Source organism: Neopsephotus bourkii, unplaced genomic scaffold (genome assembly GCF_033783945.1).
Source record: "Neopsephotus bourkii isolate Nb327-2 ecotype Australia unplaced genomic scaffold, CSIRO-AGI_Nbou_v1 NB_1654, whole genome shotgun sequence".
In the NCBI taxonomy this organism is placed as follows: Eukaryota; Metazoa; Chordata; class Aves; order Psittaciformes; family Psittacidae; genus Neopsephotus; species Neopsephotus bourkii.
Genome location: NW_026902128.1, coordinates 545,068 through 560,844, shown reverse-complemented (window position 1 = coordinate 560,844; position 15,777 = coordinate 545,068). Strand labels below are relative to the sequence as shown.

General features: G+C 44.2%; 2 protein-coding genes across 4 annotated transcripts; both read right to left on the bottom strand.

Annotated features, from left to right (window-relative positions):
• Positions 1 to 2,988: 2,988 nt before the first annotated feature.
• Positions 2,989 to 4,971, bottom strand: RPL22L1 (ribosomal protein L22 like 1). Its single transcript, XM_061374815.1, has 4 exons — positions 4,886 to 4,971; positions 4,591 to 4,683; positions 4,083 to 4,204; positions 2,989 to 3,300 (listed from the first exon to the last, which is right to left on the bottom strand). The coding sequence occupies exons 1-4, from the start codon at positions 4,892 to 4,894 to the stop codon at positions 3,156 to 3,158; spliced, it is 369 nt and encodes a 122-aa protein (XP_061230799.1). The 5' UTR covers positions 4,895 to 4,971; the 3' UTR covers positions 2,989 to 3,155.
• A 125-nt stretch (positions 4,972 to 5,096) lies between these two features.
• EIF5A2 (eukaryotic translation initiation factor 5A2) lies at positions 5,097 to 13,831 on the bottom strand. 3 transcript variants are annotated; one of them, XM_061374813.1, is made up of 5 exons: positions 13,667 to 13,826; positions 13,119 to 13,311; positions 11,566 to 11,670; positions 9,891 to 10,022; positions 5,097 to 9,228 (listed from the first exon to the last, which is right to left on the bottom strand). In XM_061374813.1, the coding sequence occupies exons 2-5, from the start codon at positions 13,281 to 13,283 to the stop codon at positions 9,169 to 9,171; spliced, it is 462 nt and encodes a 153-aa protein (XP_061230797.1). In that variant the 5' UTR covers positions 13,284 to 13,311; positions 13,667 to 13,826; the 3' UTR covers positions 5,097 to 9,168. The 3 variants fall into 3 exon arrangements, with proteins under 3 accessions (XP_061230797.1, XP_061230795.1, XP_061230796.1); XM_061374811.1 differs by having other exon boundaries at positions 5,097 to 10,022; positions 13,667 to 13,831; XM_061374812.1 differs by having other exon boundaries at positions 5,097 to 10,022; positions 13,119 to 13,308; positions 13,667 to 13,831.
• Between the last annotated feature and the right edge of the window lie 1,946 nt (positions 13,832 to 15,777).

Here is a 15,777-nt window from a genome sequence, read left to right as displayed (position 1 = left end):
TTTTATTAGTGGTGTTATGATTGGTCACATTCTGTGGGTTTTGTTGCTCTTTCTTTACTGGAAATCAGTGATAGTTTTGCTGCAGGAAGGGTGATGGAGACTGATGGTGCAGAAAAAGAACATCTCTGTATGCTCGTAATAAGCAGCTTATGTGGTGGTGCTGCTGCTCTGGCAACAGCCGCGTAGCTCTTATGCTAAGAAATTTCTGATTGCTTTTTTATTTATTAGCCAGACATTGAAATTTTCCATGTGTGGGAGGTCTCTCATAAACTTGTTTTGTTTGGAGGAGAGCAGTGAAAGCATTTTACATGTAATGGAGGAACATTAAATGAAAAATTAAAGGGGTGAGAATATAGACATATTTTTAATATATTTTAACTTTTTTTAAATTTGCTATATTAAAGCTATGTAAAAGTTCCAGTGACACTGTTCTCCTGAGCCCTGAGCTCGTAGGTGCTGGCCTTGGCCCATCTGCTGTGCTACCGGTGCAATGATTATTCCTCTGCAAATCAAACTGCTGGCTTGGTGGACCAGGGGGTCTCAGCTGGGTGGAGGTGTGGCAGAGTGGTGCTCCGTAACTCACTCCTTCCTGCTGCATTTTGTGCTTATCCCTTTTGGAAATCCTAAAGCACTCAGAGCATGTTACTATGGAGCCCTGGGGACCAAACTCTGCAGCAGCCCTGGTTCCCTGTGAAGCCTTCACGCTGTGGGTGCATTGTATTTCCCTCAGCTTCATCACCTGGCTGACACACGAGCATGTGTCTCTGCAGCTACGAGGACAGCCCAGCCCTCCAAGCAGGGCTTTTCTGGGCTCTTGTCCAACACTAAATATGGAAAATTCTGACTGTCAATCCTGTCCGTTTTCAAGCTGTTCAGGATCTTTTAACTTTCTAAACAAATATGAACAAAACTGGTTATTTTATAGCAGATTCTAGTTGGAAAAAGAAACAATTGGTGTTCCATGTTCCCCAGTGAAAGTACCTGGCAGCTCCCTCCACCGCACAGCTGCCATCGAAATGATTTAGACCCCGCCAAAGACCAGAGAAATGCTGACCTCTGACTTTAAAGAAGAGCTTGCTTCAATTCTGATCTGGATAGTCTGTATTAATTATGAGAACAAGGTCTGTTTCCTGTCTGCCACCTGCATTACATCTGCCCCCTTCAGCTGTGAAATACATGAAGTTATGAAAGAATCACTGTATCTTCCAGAGCTTGCCTGATTTCCCGTGGCTCAATATCCCTAACTGCACGAGAGAGCTCTAACAGCCTACAGCATAGAGCCAGACAGGGCTCAAGATACAGCTAGCACAGCTTGGGCAACACAGCAATAAAACAAAGATGCTTGACTGGTATCTGAAGAGGCAGGAAGGAAAAGGTTTCTAAGTTTATGAAAACACTCTGGATCCACACAAGAAACTTGGAATTTGGTTTTTCAAGTTTTCCATGTTGTCAAGAATCAGGAAAGGAATTCCTAGACTCCATCGTCACTGCAGTGAAGCTCAGTAATAGAACACGCATGGCTGCCTTGGCACTTCTCCTCCAAACCCAGCTATGAAATGTGTGGCTTTGCTTGAAACCCGAGGCCTTGTTTTCCTACCTTTTGACTATAGACAATCTGTATCTGCTGGGCCATACAACTACATGGGTAGATGCCAGCCTGCTTTAGGAGGAACAACTATGAAGCATGATCCCATTAGCTCCAATTTTGTTTGTGCTGGTTCCATTTAATCAGAGCAGCTTTGTTGTGTCAGTCTAGCATTCAGGATATATTGTCACATAAAAGCTCAACTATGGAAAAAACAGGTGCGGATGGATTCTGAAATACAACTGTTAATCATATCCTTTGCTTAACTTAGTGCATCAAAACCAGACAAGAGTTTGCAAGTATTTGTAGCTTTACTGTGGAAAACAACGCTGCCTGCTTAATACAGGCAGCATTATATAACTATATAGTTATGTATAATTATATTATATATATTGTATTACATAACCACTTTCTAAAAGCATTAGCAATCTTCTGTTCTTCCAGAACAGGAAGAACATAACCACCTTTATTTTTTGCTTTGAAACTGATTATTTTTCTGAAATACGGATCTTCACGGCAGTGCTCTGGCATTATCCAGTGCTCCAGATCACAGGCCAGGACTTCAGGTGTTTCATTTACACTGAAGCATATAAAGCTCAATACATAGGACCTTGGAAATAATCCTTAGCCCTGCAGCCAGTTAAGACTCACTGCTTTTCGCTAGCTCTGAAACAGCAAAATGACACACATCAACATGGCAAAGATTACACAAGTCGCTACTGCCCCCTCTCCTCTCCCTGGGCCACCCTTCAGGAACAGACATTGACAAATAGAAAACCCTAAGGCTGCTGATAACATTCATCTCCCCTTCTGCAGTTTTTAGATTGAGGTACAGCAAGTGGGTGTCATGCGACTGTCAATGCATTGCTTTGTGCTTTGTAACTCTCTGAACAGTCTGTCTCAGAGGTTTGCCAGCAAAAACAATGCTGAAATAATTACTAAAAAATCACCAGAAAATGAAACAATTTAGTTGGCACAATTCAGCCTAAACTAGCAAATTTGTTCAAGCTCAAAGTTCAGTATCAGAGCCTACATCGATCCTCGCTTTATGATATTAATAAAGCATTACTAACACCAGACTTCAACACTGTGCTACAACCAATTCTTGAATAAATCACACAGAATAAAAAAATTACTATAAAATTCATACCCCTGTTTTTAAACAAATAGAATTAAAATTTTATTAAATATTGTATCATTAGCTCTACATATATTAGCAGAAGAAGCTGGTACTTCCAGTCACAGGAAGCTCTGGTGTTATTTTTACCAAAATGGTTAAACACTGATGTCACTGTCCTACATTCATACTGGCTGAAGGGCTCAGTCCTTTTCTACTTGGACTCTTGACACCACACTGAGCAGCTCTGATTTCTAGCAGTGGAAGGAAAACTGCAAATAAAAAAATTCTCCATGCTGGTTTTTAATTAGAACTTAGAAAAAAGGCTAGAAAACTATAACCATGCTCTGTGAAACAGGGTACAAAGTCTTTATTCACCAATAAGTTAAGTATTCTTATAAATAGATGTTCTTGTCTTTTGTACACTGCATGTAGTACAAAGCTAAGCTTCAATTATTCCTCAGACTCTGATCCTTCTTCATCTTGGCTGATTTGGAAGTAGCGTAGTTCATACGTCTCCTTGTCAGATGCAACAACACGAAGCCAGTCACGCAGGTTGTTCTTCTTGAGGTACTTCTTGGTGAGGTATTTTAGGTACCTTAAAAACATTAATTATATGTTACAATTCTCTTGTTTAACAACCCTTACTGCTGTCTGCACTCCACCCAAGACATGGCTCCAGGAGGGGACCAACACACTGACTATATCCATTCATTAAAAATCACCATATATAACAGGATACTTTCATTTCAGGTACCTATGAATTTGTTATTCAATGCTTTCTGACTACACAGCACAATGCCAGTAACTCAAAAGCACTGAGAAGTGGTTCTAAACTTTGGTCTAACAGAACAGATACTTGTGTATCTGTACCAACAAATGAAGGGGGGGTTGCAGGGAAGAAATGGCTCATTAAGAAGGAACCTCTCATCAGCACACACATTCACTGCACACCCTAACACACTGAGCAGTTTAATGCTTCATCTGACTCAACAGGTTCTTTTGCAACAGCATGTACTGCATACACGTATGTTTTAATAAAACCAAGTAAGTAATGAAACAGCCACCCATTATATGAATTCAGCATGGCCTTTAAAAGCTTTTCTTTCCTTGATACACTTCTAACAACCTATACAAAGCATCTCTGTATTACTATGCTTATATTAGAGAGTATTAATTTGCACTCAAGCCCTGAGTTTTAACAAGCAGAGTTTTTTTAATATCTAATGCTAGAGATCTGCTTGAATTACATCTTCCACAAACATTTACAAGCACTATGAAGGCCTGAGCAAACACAGCCTCTGTATGTATCCGAAGCACATCATGTTCAATATACCACTGTTAAAATCACAACCACAACAAAAGGAAACATATGCCAACCTTTTAGAAAACTGCTTCTCGGATGTCACCGTGATCTTGTTCTTCAGGCGTTCAATATGAACAGTGTTGCCCAAGTTTCCAGTTTTTCCATTGACCTTAACCTTCTCCTTTAGGAACTGTTCCTGTTTCAACATTAAAGGAATAGAACACTAGGGAATGGCACCCTAGGTGTGAACTAGGGAAGGGACCCTAGCCATATAGCAATATTAAAAATCACCATTTACTGATGTCCCGATAGCAAGTATTTACAATGCAGTAATACTCTACAGAGTGCAATTAAAGAAGTCACCCCTGTGCTAAAACAGTATTTAATTTAAAACAGTTCTATTCATGGACAAGTATAAGCCATCTTAACTATAAATACAACTAAGCTTTCGAAAGTGCCAATACTTTAAAGAACAGCAGTTGGTTTTACTGATTTAGAATGCAACTTTTGAGCTGGGATCCAGCTATCGTACTAAGGATTTCTTATACTGTGCACCAGGAGTATGAGCAAACCACGACTTACAAAATTCCCAGAATCGAAGATTCCATCTTCCACAGGATGGGTCAAGTCAAGGTAAAACTTCCAGATGGACTTTTTTGATTTTCTGTCCTTTTGCTAAAACACCGGAAGAACACCCATCATTACCCGTAACACCCACACCAGCAGCTTTTATCAGCGCGGGACACGGCAGACGGCCTTCGCCTGGACAGCTGGACTAGCCGCAGCCGGGTCGCCCGGCCCGGGGCCCGCCGGCCACCACTCGCCCCCGGCGGCGAGGTAATCAACCCGCCCGGCCCGGGCCCGGGCCCGCACTCACCGGCCCCATGCCACCGCGCCACGCTCCCGCAGAAAGGAAGAAGCGAACTGCTCGCCTGGCTTTTATAGTCCCGGAGGTGACGTCACCACGCACGCAACTGGGGCAGATGCGCCTGCGCTGCCAGAGGCAGTTGCGACAAACAGCCCGCCTTCGGCAGCCATGTTATGGCCGTGGCGCGGCAGCGATATCGAATGAAGGAGTCAGCCGTGTGTTTTGAGTTCTGATTTTTATTTCTGTAGGACAGGAACGCAAGCGGTTCTCTTGCTCTCGTAACAACCCGCTGGCCGCGCCGCTCTGCTCCGGGCGCGTGGGCTGACAGCAGTGTTCTCATGCAGCCAGGTCAGCGCAGTAGCCTGCAGATGCACTCAGCCTTGAAGCAACCCAGATCCCCACAGCACTGACATCTTTATTAGTTCTGGAGCAAAACAATGAACATACATCTTTCCCCTGATCATTGGCATGGTGTTGAAAACAATACAGCTTCCAAAACAGACACACATTTGAACCACCAGGGCTGCTGCTCCCGGCTTACACCAGTTACAGGGTTTGGTTTTCACCATCATTAGAAAAAGCAGTCATCACCATCATTCCTCTTTCCCCAGAGTTCTGAAAGCCACACCAAACAATAACACTTAAATATACAGCACAGGACAGCAGGGGTTTTCTGCGATACAGCAATACACAGCAAACATTCGGGTTTCAACTCACAAACCAAGTTACTCTCAGATGCCAAATACTGTAGGGCCAGACTGTAGGTGCTGGAGAGGCCTCTGCCCACCTTGGCATGCACCAGACTGCAGAACACTCCACCATGCTCCCACTACAACACCTCCAGGATCAACGCCTTTGTTAACATTCTCTGTGTATAAGCGAGATACTTGAAATATCCTTAACAAGGTCCTTTTCTCCTGAAGTTTAGTTCTACTGTAACAAACTACATTCTAATCACTCAACCAAAAGAAAGTGGGATTTATTGAATTTTGAATTCCGTGAGACTGACCTGCAGTAACCATAAGAGTCTGAACTGTCAACAAGTTTGACTTCTTTACAGATTATGTAAAATCACCTGTATTTTGAAACTACAGATCGTGCACCATTTCTAGATACACGGTGGATTAGAAAAACCTGCAAGAGGCTTGAAAGCAGTTTCATCAAAACAAAAGTCAGCTAACTTCTTAAAAAAAAACCAGCCCTGAGAACATGGCTCAACTAGCAAGAGCCTAGTTGAAAAACCACCATTATAAGCAAAAATTAGAAGGATCTACTGAAATCTTAATGTATTATTTGCCAACACTTGAGGCAGAAAACACTGCAGTCTTCCCAATTCTGTAAATTAGTAGGAGAAACTCAGTGAATTGGAGCCATTAAAAAAATGCATTATTTGAAGTGGGAATAGTTTTCTTTACCTCCCAGGTTTCACAGTCTTTACTCTAAGCAATTGCCATCAGCTTTTAGAAGATTATAGTTTTCAGTTTTGACACAATTTAAGTGTTAAGACAGTACTACAGAACAAGTACATCAGTAAGATTGGTTTTAAAGTAAAGCTATGAAAGGAGAACTTCCCTAAGCGTTTGGTTAGGGATCTTAAAAATACGCGTCTATATAAACTACTGATCACAAAGTTTGTTGCAAACAATTCTGACAGTAAACTGAAACATCTTACTCTGGAAAAAAAAAGCCTCAAATACATGTTCTAATTTAGAAGCAACTTTTAACCTTACTGAAACTTTGAGATTATGCTTAACTCATGCTTATGTATTATTAACTATGGGAAACTTCATGCATGACAAGCAGATGCTCTGCACTTCCATAGTGTTCAAAGTGCTTCACAAAAGACAACTAAGTATATAAGAACAAACCTATAATGAAGTACTTAATCATTTAAATCTTGCAGAACTGAAGGTTGCAATAGAAGGACATCTGTAAGTCCCAAGGAAGGCTCTTCCAGCAAAGCTGGAAGTCATAAAACCTTTATCTTTAGACTGCTGTAGTACCTGTAAACTCCAGTGAGACCAGAACCCCACTTGTAGGAACAGGACAAAATCCAGCCTTTGTCCTGGAGAGCTCGCAGGTTAAGTAAATGCTCAGACTGTGGGCCAGTGGCATCAAATACCTGTCTTCCAACAAGGTTTTAGAGGACAGACAGGCACCTGAAAGTAAACTAAAGCACTACCAGAACAGGGACAAATCGGAGTCTTGCAGTTTTCAAGCATATTGTAAGTACTTGTAATACAGTGATAGCATTAGAACTTGCATTAGTTTGCCATAGCAACCTATGACTTCCCACACAGCTCACCTTGCTGTCAATACCATCATCAATGGATTCACCATCACCTTCGAAGCCCACAAAGCCTGTCTTTCAGGTACCTTTTCAATGGAGAAACAAAGGAGCACAGTGCAGACTAGCTTGAACTATTCAGCATGCATGTCAAAACTATTCTGAATGCATCTCAATCTCTTGTGTCTACAGGTGTTTTTTCAAGCAGTTTAGCATTTCAATCCAGGCGTTTTTATAGAGTTCGCCTGCGATGTGCTAGGCAAGAGCATGTGGCAGTCTCTTACTTCTGTCAGGTGTCCCAGGTAACTGTGCTTTATTACCAGAGTATATTTATTGCTGTCTGTATCTTCACTGGTACTGCTCTCCCTGTCACAAGAAGCCTGTAGAAAACGCATGTTTTTGCCATTATACATTAGGCCCCCCAGATTTGCTAAGCCCAGCCACAGTATGTACAAGGGCAGTTCAGGACAGTTGCCATGAGCCCTCTGGGGATTAAAGAGTATATACTATTAAGCTGAAAACATTTTAAACAGTTCACAGCAGTATGACCTCTGACTCTCATGGCCCACTGTGACTGGAGCATGTATCCAGGGCAGAATGCTACATGCTTAGAAGTTATCCTCAATCAGCCAAGAGCCACTGAAGCTTAAGGCAAGCCCATGAAGCAATTTTATCAACTGTGAAGAGAGGTCTGAACCACAGACTAAGAGAGTTTCCCACTCATAAAGAGTAACCAAGTTTTAGAATTCAAGTTGAATGCCTTAAACAGGAACAGGCTAGTTATCCTTCCATTAACTATTGCTATGAAGCCTTGTGTTTGCCCATTAAGCTACTAACTAGAGGCATGCATGCGTGTTTCAATGACTCATAATGCCCCTGGATGGGAGCTAGCTTTCATAACTATGTAGCAATTTATTTACTTTTATAGTTAAGCCATGGTTGTTCAGTATTGTCTGTCAAGTCTATATTTTGAAAATACAATAGTTTTATTTTTAAAAAAGAATCACATGCATTTAGTTTAGGCTCGATGCTACAGTTTGTCCCACTTCTTGAGAAAACCCGTGGTCCCTGTGCTACAAAAATATGGTCTATGCCTGAAGATTTAAATCTAAAGCTGGAAGCACTGCAACAGATTTCCGTGGAGTTTGTCACCCTTTTATAGTTTAAGATAAATAAAATAAAGGAAAGCAATTGAACTATTTTATTTTTTCAAGTCTGACAAAGGCCTCGAGTGAAAGTCTATAGCTTTAACATCCATTCTCACCTTTGTGTCCCCCTGACCTATCTATGTCTCATCTACCCAATATTCCAACTGCCTGCCTAAACCACAGGTAGGCTTTTGACACCATTTTATCATCAAAATAAGCCAACAAGTTGGCAAAGAAAACAGAGGTAATACAGTTAAGTTGCACATGGCCACTGGGGCTTGGTCAAGCCAGCTGGCATTTTTGATCACTTGAGTTTCTTGGTCTAAAAGTTGCGATTGGCACCTACAGTTCTGCAAGAGTCCCAATCCACAAAATACTTAAGCATTAGAAAAAAAAAAAGAAAAAAAAAGCTACTTTTATTGTTTTATTGTCAGTTCTACCTAAACATGTCAAGAAAAATACTATTTGTGCTCTAGGTCACTTTATAATCCTAGATACCTACCAGCTTATCTAAAAGCCCCTGAATACTGTATTTTGTCTGTTCATACAGACAAACACTGTTTTGCTCAAGCAAATAAAAATATATTCACTAGTAACACCTGACTGGTTTCTCAGATCCATAGTTGAAACCCACAGGAATGTTAAAATAGTTATGATTAAGGAATTAAAATCTCAGTGATTTTGAAAACTGCCAGTTAGCCTGCAACACTAATCCAGAATCCAGCACTGCTTTTTAACAATTCAAAAAAGAAATGAGGTTGCTTGTGAAGGCCAGAGCTTTGGTGACAATAGGAACCAAATGTATAGATCTGTGGTTTGTCCAGACCTGAGCAGCTGCCCGAGCCTGGTGATCCTCTTTATTTGCAAGGCTTTATGGCTACAGCACATTCTTCATTCATTGCACTTATGACAGATATCTGGAAGAAAAGACAAGGTAAGTAAGTAACCTCCAACCTGTGCCAGAGGAAGTTACAGATTTTCATATTTTAACATCTGTCCCATCTCTCAAGAAAAACAGAAGCTGAAGCTGGTAAAAATTCAGCCATTAGAAAGGTATCCACAGTACCTGCCCTTCCTATCAATTTGCTCTTCTACTGCCTTCCCTTTGCCATGTTGCCTTGGCCAGCAGCTTGAGGTTCATACCACAGAGGAAGAGAAACAAGCTCCTGCAAGAGAGCCTAGATAGTGACTAGTGTGGTCCAGCACAGACTATAGTCTGCAGAGCTACTTGCAGACAGGTTTGCTGACATAGCAAATTAGACTACCCAGACTATGTCACAAAACTCTACACCTGTCAGCAATTAAGAAAGCCTGGAGGCTCCAATCCACACTGTGTGGTCAGGACTGTTAGGATTTATCTAGATATTTCAGAGCTACACCTATCATCTTACTGACAATTGGGCCAGGCTTCAGTGCCATACCGAGTGCACCAGTACAAAAAAAACCCTTCTGCACCCTCAAAGGACCAATTCCCCTGCTTCTCTACCCACCCTTCACAGAGATACAAATGGTCAATATCAAAGTATGACTTCTGAAGCGGAATTAACCATAACTTGTCCTGTCTGCCATCTGTACTTGCCTGCACATCTTCATTGGCATTGAATTTTCCTTCTATTTCTTTGCCAAGATCCCCTTCTGGCAACTTTAGATCTTCACGAACTTCACCACTTTCTGTCAGCAGGGAGAGATACCCATCCTGAATACCTATCAGCTGTGAAGAGAATTTCACTTTTAGTAAGTTTAACATCAGTAGCCACCAGTAGACAGTAGCTGAAGATAAGCAGAAAGCAGTCAACTCCACCTGTTACATTAATTCTTTAAGTACTGTGTAACAGTTAAGGACCTAATTTAAGTCAATGTTTAACAACAATTCCAGAGCAACTGTAGCAAAAGCCAGTCTGCTATCAAAAACCACCAGAACCCTGATGGTTACCTCTTAGTACATAGGGCACTGCAAAACCCATTCGTGACTTTAAAAATGTCCTACTTCCAGGTCATGAATTCAGCTTTTTACATCTATGAATCAGAAACAGCAATTGAAATGCTGTTCACTGAACAGCATTGATTTTATAAAGGACACAAAGTACACAATAGTTGAACTGTACACTTCTATACCTTCATTTGTACAATAGGATACCATCATTTACATTACAGGCTAATGAATAAATTAGGGAACTTCCACCAAGCTCCGGGGCACTTTTACAATGCTGTTTTCAGCCTAACTGAAAGGCTGGGCTAAGGGCAGCAGCTATTTCAACAGAGCAGGTTGGGAGATGTAACTGTCAACCCAAAAGGCAACCCTGACAAGTCTGATAAACAGCAAGAATTTCAGAAGCAGTGAGGACTCAAGAACAATGAAAGATCACCAACATTAAGAATCTCCTGGAAGGTCTGAACCCCAGCACAAGGTTAGTCACACTTTATTCAAACAGCACTAGTTCTGAATTGCTAGCACAGCGATCTTTGGCTTTGTCGAGGAATTGCAGTGTCCCAGCTGAGGCTGATGTATCAGTTCCTGGCCAGAACTAGTCCCAAGACAAGGGGAAGATAGCGGACATGTTACAACTGAGAACCTGAACCATGCTGCTTTTAAGAGCAAACTGTCTGTATCACAGAATGCATTACAGAAGTCTGCCAAGTTCCCTGCATACATGTATTTCAGCACAGAGCTGGGAGCACCAAAATTAACTGAGAACAACTAAAGCCAGCTTCCACACAAGGAGTAGAAAGCACTGTAGCAAGTTAGAATTGGCATCAGATGCAATTTAAACTGTCTTGTTATTTCATCTACTCTGTTTAAGGCCAGAATTATAAATGAATCTAAGCATATAAATATATGCTTAGATTCAAATTTACTTGAAGCAAGATCCTGATTATCCTTTAAGTTGTAGCAAAGATAAACTCTAAATTCTAAAGAATGCCAGTACCACAAAGAATAAAGAAGTGACCTTACAACATGAACTAGAAAAAAAAAAATCATGGTTCTGAATTGTCTATTACCTGTCATTTCTAAAGAATGCTACTGTAACATGAGGTTAGTACAGTAAGGAGCTCTCCATCAGTAAGCCTGAGAGTTTTAAGAATTCAGTAAATGCTGGGTTCAGCAACGTCACATCTATACAGGCAAGTTCCCTTAATTCTGACAACAGTACCTAATTAATTGAGGCAATTTTGGGGATGAAGAGAGTTTATGTGTGGTATTAGGAGTATAAAGTCTCTTAATGTGTGGGAGGACATAGTGACTGTTAACTCACCTGGTAATCATTCCTCTTGATATTTGGAACATCCATGTTATGAGTTGATGGGCAAATATCTTCGTATTTTTTACCAGTGAAGATATCAATACCAACCAAGTGCACCTACAAGGGAAGAAAATTACTATCAGTTACTGCTGGCCCTAGAGAATGCCTAGAAGATGCCACTGCCATCAGTATTGCTGGTTCCACACAGTTTTCTAAGAGATCATGTGTAATACCAGCTTCTGCCTAGAGCCTTTACCTGTGGTATGAAAGCAGCCCAAGCACCAACAGAGGGTCTTTCATACCTTTTCACGGCATACTATAGGAACACTACATGAGAATGAAGATCAGTCACTGTTATCTTCCATAGCTGTCTGTAGTGTTACAGCAGCAAGCTAGAACTCAGAGTACGCAGTGTTTAAGAAAACTCAGAACTTCCAGTTCTGAGAAACAGTGTTGGTGACAACATGAAGGTTAAGGGGAAGAGAAGAGGTGGTCACGCACAGGGATTAAAGCAGCTCCCACCTGCCTTGGTGCTAGCAGTAGCTGTTCCCTACAGCTAGTGCTTGGATTACAAGCCTTCTCAAGCCCTTTCACAGCCACTTCACTTCTTAAGAAAGTCTTAAGAAAATTGGATCTAAAATAAACCATAAAAAAAGTAAGAGATGGGAAAAAAGAAAATACTGGCAAGGGCTTAGTATACTCTAGCTTTGATAAATCCTAAGTATTTTGCCCACCTACATGTATCATACAAGGTCCAGAAACTTTATGAATACCACTAGTTGGTGCTTGTAGCAGATCTGTCTCTAAATTCTATTACACCCACCACAGTGTTACTGAATTACTGAAGGGAGAGCCTAGCCTTGGTACAAGCTCCGGACAGCTGCATAAGTCAACTGCTTAGGCAGGATTGTAGCCCCAGCCAGCAGCTAAGAATGTCCCTTCTGAGACACAGGAGGGGCAAGATACTCCTCACTCAGTGCTGAAAAAAAAGCAAAGCAGCAGCAAGGCAAGCCAGCAAAGTAGGGCTAGAACAGGCCCACAGAGGCAGCGAGTGTTTGCTGAGCTCCTCTGGATTATGTAACAGAAACACGGCTCCTCAAGTAAGTGCTTGAATTGAGTGCAAGTGCTTGAGCACTACAATAGTGAAAGTCTGCTAGCCCAGGCAGACAGCAAAGTGCTTTGGTGGGTAGCGACAGCACAACCCAACCACACCCTAGTGATTTCATCAGCCCCCCTTCCAGAACTTACTCTACCCCCACTACAAAAACAGGCTTTATCATTACCATCCGTAAAGCTTTTTAACAAGTTGGGAGAAAAAAACAACCTACCCCCTGTCCTCGACCCTTCACACTTTACGTTAACGGACATCCCTGAGCCAGCTCTAGAGTGCAGACACACACGAGACACTGCTGCGAGAAAGGCAAAGGCGGGATACAGAACGCTGCCAAATGAAACGCTACACCCTCCCCTCTAGGTTAGCCATGCAGCGAGAGCGCGATGCTGCTGCTGGGAGCCGCAGGGCTGTGAAACAGACGGGCTTGCCGAGCCTACCCGAGGCGGCTCACCTTGGCGTGGCCGTGCTTGCCCGTCTTGGAAGTGGACATCTCCACGATCTTACAGGGGCGGCCCTTGAGCACCACAAAGCCGTTCTTCCGCAGCGCCGAGCACTGCATGGGGTACGTGAAGGAGGCGCCGGCATCGCCCGTGGTGAAGTCGAGCTCGTCAGCCATGGCGGCGGGGGGCTGTAGGCAGGGGCTGCTAAAGAGAGAACGCGTCGGCTCGGAGCCCGGGTGGCGGGAAGAGCCGGGCCGAGGGGAAGACGGACCCCATCCACCTCCTCCGGGGAAAGGCAGCGCGATGGCGGCGCCCCGGGGCGGGATGGGCCCGCCTTGCTCTGACACACGTGCCCGCGGGCGGGGAGCCGCCGCACACCACGCCACATGCCGGAGCCCCTTGCGGGCCCCCCCCCGCCTTCCCCGCCCCGGTAGCGGCGGCGCCCGCCCCTAGGCTCGCCTCACCCTTTCTTCCCCGTCGCCTCGGCGCCGCGGCCCAGCCACCACCAGCGCACACCCCCGGGGGCTCGGCCCCCCAGCGGCGGCGCTGCCCTTCTTACCTTGCGAGGCCGTTCGGGGGTGCCGGTGGGGCCGGTACCGAGCGGGGCGGGGGCACGGCGGGGCACGGCGCCGCGCACACGCGCCCGACCACTGCGGCGGGCGGCGGGAAGAGGCGGCGAGGAGCGCACGCACCGCGCACCGCCCAGCCCCACCCTCCCGCTTCCGCCGGCGGACACGCTCATTGGCCCGTACCCTCCCCCCTCCCACGGCGCAGGGTCCGGCCCTGCCCCCTTGGCCCGCCGGCTGACCACGTGCTGGGGGTGCCTCTCGCGTGCGCTCACCCCGCCCCTCGCCTACGGAGAGCCGCTGGGCTCAGCGCGCCCTCTCGCCAGTCGCGCGGCGCCGGCGCCATTGCAGCCGAGGCGAGCCCCCCCACACACATCGGCGTGTGGCCGCTCTGGGCCGCTAGGCGGCGCTGTGCGCCTCCTACCACACACAGCCCCGCCATCTTGTGGCCTTGGTGGCTCCGGCGATTTGTTTCTGCGAAGGGTGGTCAGGCGGCTTCCGGGCGACAAAGCTAGGTTTTAAACGCCCTGGAAAAGAAATGTGTGTTTCCGAAGCCTGGCGGGATAAGGCTTCCTCGTGAGGTGTACTTATGTGTCCACACATAGCGCGTTTGCGTGGCTGTTGTTTCCCCTCTCAGAATGAAGAGCTTTTTGCAAGTTCATAGCCATAGGGGTCTGAAGCTGCTCAGAAGCTGTGGTGAAAGCCGGTTTACATTAATGGATGTGAGTCTTGGGTGACTCCATTCCTGACAGTTTATCCACAGTGCTAACAGCACAGCCACCGTTAACCTCTTGACATCCACTCCCTGCTCTGCCTGAGAAGTCTGCAATGATGAATGCAGCCACAGAGCCAGACATGGATCTGAGTAAAACGAGGCCAAACAATAACCAATTTTATTAAAACTCTCCAAGTCAGATGCTTCAGTACTTTAGCTGTTAAACCGAATTCACCAGAAGACACTTCTGTGAAGCTGCTGGTGAATGGGCCCAGCCCGGAGGGGTGCCATAGAGACCACCTATAAACACCAGAGAAACAGAAAAACATCCAAATCCAGGGCTCCTGTGGCAGCACTGTCAGAGCTGGCCTCTGCCATCAGCAGCACAGGCTGCAGTGTGCTGGCCTGGGGTGTCTGCCCTGAGATGCTGAACTTCTTGTCTGTGTAATGGGATTGCTGCATAAGTTGCATACATTTTTAAATGGTTCTTCATGGGATCTTTTAATTCATTTTAACTTGTGTAATCTGTTTGCCTATGGTCCCACCCTGGGTTGCACAAATACCGCTCCAAATTGTGCAGCATGTACCCAAGGAGGTAAGTTTGGCTTTCATTTACGTGGAGCCCCTTTATAATGCCCCAGCAGTTTGAGATGGTGGCTCTCTTCTGTTACCAGGGTTTTCAGTATATGCTGCCTCACCCAGCCCACTCTAGAGATGATACACTTCACCCTGGGGAGCTGCCCATTTTTCTTCTGTGTCAGCTGATAATCAGAGACTTTGGCATTGTGTTAAGTGTTTTTACATGTGCAGTGTGTTTGTTTACCTACAAATAAGTGAACTAATTACATGTGCCCTAGGACTTTTTTTCTTCTAATAAAATCATTCGTGAGGATTTTATCTGAACCCAAACTGGAGCAGGCTGGGGTAAGCACTACTGGCAATTTTATTTTATTTTTTTTTCCCTTGAGGACCAGATTATAAATGTGGCTGATTTGCCACGACTAACAGCTTTACTTTGGATTACGTGAGAGATCTTCTGGAGTAAATCAAGGCTTTTTACTGAGACGCAGCTGTAAATTCTATTTATTTTCAGGACACAAAACATGTATTCAAGACAGTCTTTATTCAAGATTCAATAACATGAAAAAGAAAAAAGGAAATCAGCTCCATCAGTTACTGCTTGTAGGCATCATTCCTTTGTCTGGATCAACATCTATTTTCTAAAGTGTGTTTCTTGACAGTACTAATGTGATTATCTCACTTCTCTATACAACAGCAGCAGTTTGATTTAATCTCCCCTTAAACAGGAGATTTAGGTTAGATAAAAGGAAGAAGCTCTTTACTGTGAGTGTTGAGGCATTGGCAAAGGTTGCCCAGAGAAGGTGTGGC

Bases quoted from the DNA above. Each gene is read 5' to 3' on its own strand.
- RPL22L1 (XM_061374815.1), bottom strand. The intron at 4,205-4,590 runs GTAAGTCGTGGT...ATGTTGAAACAG, and splicing joins TCTTCGATTCTGGGAATTTT to GAACAGTTCCTAAAGGAGAA. The intron at 3,301-4,082 runs GTTGGCATATGT...AATGTTTTTAAG, and splicing joins GAGAAGCAGTTTTCTAAAAG to GTACCTAAAATACCTCACCA.
- EIF5A2 (XM_061374811.1), bottom strand. From the start codon at position 13,283: ATGGCTGACGAGCTCGACTTCACCACGGGCGATGCCGGCGCCTCCTTC. The intron at 11,671-13,118 runs GTGAGCCGCCTC...CTTCCCTTGTAG, and splicing joins GCAAGCACGGCCACGCCAAG to GTGCACTTGGTTGGTATTGA. The intron at 10,023-11,565 runs GTGAGTTAACAG...TTCTCTTCACAG, and splicing joins TCAAGAGGAATGATTACCAG to CTGATAGGTATTCAGGATGG.